At 40.7% G+C, this 7317-nt stretch overlaps 1 protein-coding gene across 7 annotated transcripts in view; it reads left to right on the top strand.

The window, feature by feature from the left end:
* Positions 1 to 5113, top strand: part of DAB1 (DAB adaptor protein 1) — a 143666-nt gene extending 138553 nt beyond the window's left edge. For 2 of the 7 annotated variants that reach the window (XM_063406999.1, XM_063406994.1), the window contains one exon: positions 1088 to 5107. Coding sequence is in view for 1 of the 7 variants with exons in the window: in XM_063406998.1 (XP_063263068.1) it covers positions 1088 to 1132 (45 nt within the window). In the remaining 6 variants the exon portion in view is untranslated. Of the gene's footprint in view, positions 1 to 1087 lie in introns of all 7 variants that reach the window. The other 5 variants (XM_063406997.1, XM_063406995.1, XM_063407000.1 and 2 more) reach the window with 4 other exon arrangements.
* The last annotated feature ends 2204 nt before the right edge of the window (positions 5114 to 7317 follow it).

A 7317-nucleotide genomic window follows, 5' to 3' on the forward strand; every position in this document is an offset into this window, starting at 1 on the left:
CCGTGTGGATCCACCTTTGGGCTGTTCTCCTCATCCCCAGCACCACTTTGACAGTGATTGAAGTCCTGTGCCATGCCCTGGCAGGCCTGTCTGTGCTCCTCAGTGCCCAGTGATTTGCCAGCCTTCTGAGGGTTTTTTGTTTTTTTTACCTAAAAGTCACTCCTGCCAATGCTGCTGTAACACAAGTTAACTCTAACTCGGTTAAATTCAACGTCATGGCTTGGTATTTGAGTATTTATCAAGCTGTGGAGAGTTAATGCAGTGTGGCATTAATTAGCCTTTCTTGCCTGTCTTGTTCCTTTTTTAGATGTCATTCTTAGTTTAATAAATTAGTTTCTGAAGATGAAGTAGAATTGGTTCCAGGGTCTGTGGATGGTTTGCTACCCACCGCAGCCAAGATGAACATAGAAAGCACAGGGTGTGTCAGCTATGAAGCAACAGCTGAAGACCATGGCAGCTTTCCCCCTTTCCACATCCAGGAAGTTCCCAAAAAAGTCTCTGTTAACAGGCTGACATGCTTTCCTCCCAGCTTTAACGCTTGTACTAATGGTTCCACGGACCCCTGATCAAACTGCGCAGGGCTGGCGCTCCTCCTCCTTCATGGGCCACTCATGTTGTTGTTTTAAATCCCATCACAGCTTCATTAGCTCAGCTTTCCCTGGCAGTTTCTGTTTGCAAGTGGTTTTCTCCTGAGTTGTGCAAAACCCACAGTTTGTTCTGCTTGTTGTGCTGCTGGGGGGAAACTCAGCCCTGTAGACGGGCTGCAATTCCAGCCTTTGAACTTCCAAATATCCAGCCCTATAAATTATCATTTAATTCTTTCATGTGTCCATGCCCAGCAGTGAGGGTCGGTGCATGGCCAGTGCTGGAGGAAGAAATGGACAGAAAACGCTTATTTTGTGAAATAATTCCCATTTTCTTCACCACTCAACCGAGGTGCCACAATCGCTTGAGGCAGCACAGAAAGCAAACACTTCCTGTGGGTTTTGACTCACGAGGTAACGCTGCTCTCAAGCAGATGTTGTAAAAATGTTCTGAAAACGCTGTCTGGAGACATCTCTGCTCATTTTATTTTTGTTATCCCCAGGAAGCAGAACCTCTCTACGCGCAGATTAACAGACCTAAGAAATAGCATTGTTACAGGCTTGTGGTGCTGCAAGACTGAAACGAAACCCAACAACCTGGCGGGCCTTTGGCTTTCATGCTTTTTTCCGATTGATTTTGTCTGACAAAGGAGAGAGATTGCCCTCCTGGACTGGCTCTACGAGTGTTCCTGATGTGTTTTTTTTTGGCAACCAATGGCAGATTGCTATGGCAGCACAAAAACAAAAAACTCTCCCCGCTTCTCATACCGCGAGTGCAGCCCCGTCCCCACGAGTGGTGGGGATCCAGACTAGGAAATCTTACTCTTCAGTCTCCTTCTAAATATTTGTCACCTGTGTGCCACCTATAAATAACAAGCATCTGAAATTTATTGGGCGTTAGACATTGCTCATTTTTTCTTCTTTCCAGCAAAAGGCAGAGTCTGTGTGTGGCAGTGGCATTATCATGCGACAGCCTTTGGGGCACGAGTCGGCACTTTTGATGTCACGGTGACATGTTTTTCATCGTCCTTTTCATCAGGCTGATCCTGACCCTTTTTTTTTTCTCTATGTAGACATATTTAAACAACAACAACAAAATACTGGCGATGTCTTTTTTTTTTTTTTTTTCTTTTTTTTTCTTGCTTTTTTTTTTTTAATTGTGTTTCTCACTCTGTAGTTTTGTATGAGTGACAGATCTAACAGCGAAACGCCTCCTGCGGAAATGATTCCCAACTTGAAACCACAGAACAGAAGTTGGTTCTTTATCCATCCTTGACTGAAAATGTTGCCAAATGGACCTTTAAGTTCTAGCACATCATGAGGAAGAAATGCTGCTTTCTGTTGGAATACTCATGCTGTGGGTAGAGAAAGGACATTGAGTCCCACTGAGGAAAGACAAAAGAGTCAGTATTTCCTAGGAAACTCTAAACAAAGTGCAGAAAAGGAATATTTTTATTTCTTCAATATCTTGCTGCTGTAATGCTATGCAGACAAGTGTTTTCTTCTCTGTGTGCCATTTTTGATGAAAAAAAAAATCATTTGCCAAATAATACTGGTATGCTTCTGGTTTGGGAGTTTGGATGAAGCGGACTTGACAAACGGGACAAGGACGGCATGGATTTTGGAATAACAAACTGACTCTGTGATCAAAATTGTTCATCTTTATCACTTTTTGTACATCAGAAAAAAATCAAATGGGATTTTTATTTTATAACTTGAAAAAAAAATCTTACTGTTAAACTCTTTAAATGTTTAAGGGGAAATGGCTTTAAGGAGTTCGAATGAAAATTGCCATTTTTTTTTTGTAAATATAAATGTTACAAAAATTCTTTTACTAATGCCATTACACAGTAGAGAAGGTAGCAAGTTGCAGTGCTTGGGAGGTGTGGCAAACCCAGTTTGTGGTTCTCACATCACATATGTTTTTTCACATGCTTAACAATAATGGGCTGAAGCTCAAGTGCATTTGCCAAAAGCAGTCAGCTTGTCAGCAGCTAGTGAAATTAATGGGAACACATGATTTTATGGTCTAGAGTTATCACACAGACATAATTCCACTTACAAGAGATCACTTTCCATTGACATTCCTACGAACCTCTGCATAGAAGTCATCCAACTGTTTACACGCAGAACAAAAAGAATTTAAAACTTCCTTTTTTTTACATTTATGAAGCAAAAAGTGCAGTGTTTGGGTTCATATGTTTAGCACATGATTTTCATAAAGAATCTATATATTTTTTGCCCTACAGAGAATTGTTATACAGGTCAAATGTGTTTTCCTGATGTTCCTATGCAGTTACAGTATATTGAATTTAGTGGTTTAACACTAAAAAATACAGAAAAAAGGAGAAAAAAAAAGAAAAATAGAAAAAGGAAAAAAGGTTAAAGAAATCAAAGGATTAATCAGTTTTTAGGGTTACTGTGCAGATTTTTTTTTTTAATTGACACAATAGGATTTACGTTTTTGTCATGATTAAAATAGGCCTGGAGTTATAAATGTTTTACTTTCTTTCATCTCTATTATAAGCTAAAAATGGTTTAGAAGGCAGAATAACAAGGGTGGTGATTGTTGGTATGTGCAACCAAATCTCACAACACGATCCCATTCTTTTATTTTGAATTAGAGAAATTAGAGAAATGTGCATTGCAGAATGTATGTGAATGAGAAATTAGCTGTGAATAGACCTAACGAACGTGCAGAGAGGAGAATTTTATCCCCATCCACGGTCATTTAATGCTTGTTCCTTAGTCATGTGCAAACAGCTTCGTAGCAAATCATATTTTCCCATTGGAAGATCAAGTTCTCCAACTGGAGGAGATAATTTGAAACTTGGTGGATCGAGTGTTTCAGGATTAAAAGCAGAGGTAAAAGCGTTTCTGGAGGACATTTCTGTCAGAATATTTTCCCGATTTGCACAGTGGTGCTACTTTCTTCCTCAGCGGCTTTTTTTGGGGGGGGTTTTGTCCAGCACACAGAGCCACAAACCCAGTTTTGGTTCATCACAGACATTGGAGGTTTAGTGTCATCAGCGCATTTCCAGTTACGGGGTGAAACACAGGGAGGAGAAGAGGTTGCTGTCTCAGAGGATCACATCTGTAGGATGCAGATCACTCACGGATAGGTGCCGAGGGAATGAGGCTGGAATCCCAGGAGGCAGCTGGGCCATCACCACGGACCTTTGTCTTACCTTTGCTCACGAATAAAAACAGATTCTGGATTGTCTCATCACACAATCGTCCTTGTCGTGGCTGGGATGCTGAGCTGAGAGGGCTGCAGGGCCTCTGCGCTGTACCAGTATTGTAGATAACTCAAATATCCAGCTTGTGCAATTGTTTAATCCCTCATCCTTCACTAGCACTAAATTCGTCACTTTAAATTTACAAACCAGGGAACCCCACCAGCCATCCTGTTACCATCCCCCTCCCCCTGTAGGTTCTTGATCTTTGCTTGTCATGAAAAGATATTTTGATAGATCGTAGTCATCCAAGTGTCTGATGAAACCTTTCATCTCAATAACGTACTGGGCACCTTCTTTGCAAAAATGTTTACTCCGTGGTTTTCATTCATTTTTATTTCTGCATTCTGACACCTATTTTTTTAATAAAGATGAGAAAGATAAAATGACTGTTGCAGTACATTTCTAAACCTACTTTAACTTTACCTCAGATAACGACCATTTGTTAACACATTATTTTTAACTTTATGTGTAACGCATTCAGCAACGACGACAGAAACCAACAAATTTTTAGAAGTTTTCCATTAATTTCTGTAACACACCATGTAATACTGTTATGAATAAAAACATTAAAAAAAGGTGGCATTTCGGTAAGTTTTGTTTCGTAGCTCGTGCTCCTCTGGGATAATTCTGCCAGACCTGAAGTGCAGTGTTGGTGTCTGGCAGGGCTGTTATTTTTGACAGTGGAAATACCTGGGAAAGAAGAAAATCCTCAGTTTGGGGAATAAGTAATCTTTAACACTAGGTGTTGCTTATCTTGCGAATGTGTAACTTGCTGATTTTAATTGCTGCTTGCACTTTTTTGGCCTCTTTTTGAGTGTTTTAGGATGAGCATCCCAAACCAGGAGGTCCTTGTATCATCTCCTGCAAAATCTCACGTTCCTGGGACAGCCCATGCTGTGTGATGCTCCCGAAGTTGATTTATCTTTGTGACATGAGAAGCTGAAATTAATTTTCCTTGCTTTTTTCAAGTGGGATTTGAAATTAAAGATGTGCATTTAAACATGACAGTTTTGAAAGCAGAACCCCCCAGAATTTCCAGTAATGTGCACAGAACTGATAATAAAGCTCAGCTGAGAGGGAATTTTCCCATTCTCTGCCAAGAGAGTAATGCAGTAAAATTTAAGTGTAAGAAATACAAGTTTTATGTACAGGGAGAGAGAGAAACGTGGATGTGTGCACATACATTTTATTGTATTTCTACTTTTTGATGTCTCATGCCTTCCTTGAAATGCCCAGTAGGTCATGATGAAACATTCCTTGCCTTTGTCAGTCAACATTGTTGAAATACTTGGATTCCACTTGAGAATAAAGGTTATTCTGCTGTGCTGAAAGCACGCCAGTGTTAATGGCATTTTGATTTGTGTGTAGGAAACTGTACCCAGGTGTCCTTGGAAGGAAGAATGTGGGCTCTGGTTTTCGACCAGCCACAAAACATCCACTTAAATAAGCCACAGCTAAGCGTGGATTTAAACTAAAATGCATTTTTACAATGAAGGCTAAATCTGGTCTTGTTGATCCTCTTGTGGTACCCTCACGGTGAAGTTGGTTGAAAAATCAGAAAAATTGGCTCATGGTGTACAGCTATTGTGTAAACTCAGTTTAAAAATTCAGAATGAGCAGGTTTGAGGTGTCATCTGACAATGGTGAGGAAGAGGAATCCCAAGGAGGGAGGGAAGGACCTGTTGTGTGTGTTCAGAAGGGATAAGAATGTTTTTCTCACTGTGCTGTGTTTGTGTGCTGTACCACATCAGTTCTGCTGTCACTCAGAGTCTCTGTGTTGTGCATGAGAGTGCCCAGCTCAGACATGACCACTTCAAGAAATGGTCCCAATTTAACCAATGCTAATTAAGGCCATGATCTCCTGCAGTAATGAGGATTTCACTAGCAGAGGGTTTGCAGAATCAGCCTGTGGTTTTACAGCAGTGAGAACGCTGACAGATCTCTCCTTTCCATGTCAGTGGCTCCTGGGAAAGCAACTGCTTGTGTAGACTGGGAATATGCAATTTTCACTCCCTCACATTGGATTAAAGCAGTGTTTTCTGTGCTTTAATCACTACTCAGTGACAGTTGCTGCAACAGAGAAGGTAACCTCTTTCTGGCTGTTTTTTAGGTTGTGAAATACATTTTCATGCACCGTTTCCTTTTTTCTTTCTTTGCTTTCTGAAGAACTCCTGTCCTGTCAGGTTCACATTTATTGCTTTCCTGGCAAATGCTGTTCTCAGTCAGAAGAATATCATGTCAAAGAAATGAAAGGGGATCTCTGTTGGCAGTTTTCCACAGAGGTTTGAATCTGTTCTCTGCAATTCCCTCCCTGAACCAGCGTGGGATGCACACAGTGGTGAAGGAACACTGAAAATCCATCTGAGCAAGCAGGAGGTGGAGGCACAGCTCCTGCCTTCTCCTTCTCCTCCTGTTTGTGCCATCCTGGGACTCAGCCTCCTGCTCCTGGCTCTGGTTTGATGTTACTGCTGCAAAAGTCATGATTTGTAAGAGTATTTCTCTCTTGGGCTCAGGGTCTTCTCACACTGTTTTGCTTTTTAGGATCGACCCCATTAAAAACCTTTATTATGTTGTTTTTAAATACCTGAGGTAATACTGGTATGGGAAAGAATAAAGGTGTGGGTTTGGTGGGGTTTTTTTCTGGTTTTATTTCTGCCTGAAAGTGGGGCAAAACTGAATTACACATTTCAGCTCGTGGCAGTGAGGAATATGGGGAGATATCCTGATAGGATTTCCTGAGTACCTGTAACATGGCCTGTCTCTTTCTGAAATTATCCTACTGCAGGCAGGAAATATCAGGTCTATTAGTGAAACAGCTCTCCAGCTATTAGTTTTTAGAGCTTTAAATAGTCTTATCTCAATGGATGTGTTTGCCCTGTGGCTCATCTATCACCCTAAAATGTTTTATCAGCACCTGAAAAAGTCTGAATGAGAAGAATAGCCTCAGATGTTGCCCATTCAAGGGGCTTTTAGAAACAGATTTTTTTTTAAAAAAAAGGTCTTTTAAGATCTGATATTATTTGCTGGCTTTTCAACCCTGTATCATAGCTCCCATAGCACCACTTCTATAAATACTCCTCACCAGCAAAGAAAGGAAATCACAATAGATTAAAGGGAAATCAGGTTAACAGGCAGCAATCTCTGCCCATTCAGCCTCAGACATTTGTGAAAATAAAGGATTAGGAAGAATTACTGCCAGGTACTAGCTGCAAAAAAGCTCTTTTGTGGCATCTTTGTCTTCTCTAACAGTTATTAGAGGTGTAAGAACAGCTCGCAGTGCCAGAAGTGAGCTGTATTTGAAATGAGCAGGAGTTACAATGCTGTGAGAAATGTGTTGCATTTTCTGTAAATTTTGTACTGTTTATTTGACTCACAGATGATAAGTATCTTTTTTCCCCTTTAAAAATGCTGGCTTTAGTTTGAAAACAGCTCTCTGTGTGTGTTGTCTTGAGGTCTAATGGAGAGGAGATGGAGACAAGGGATGGCACATGGAG

This window comes from Prinia subflava, chromosome 10 (assembly GCF_021018805.1).
Source record: "Prinia subflava isolate CZ2003 ecotype Zambia chromosome 10, Cam_Psub_1.2, whole genome shotgun sequence".
In the NCBI taxonomy this organism is placed as follows: domain Eukaryota; kingdom Metazoa; phylum Chordata; class Aves; order Passeriformes; family Cisticolidae; genus Prinia; species Prinia subflava.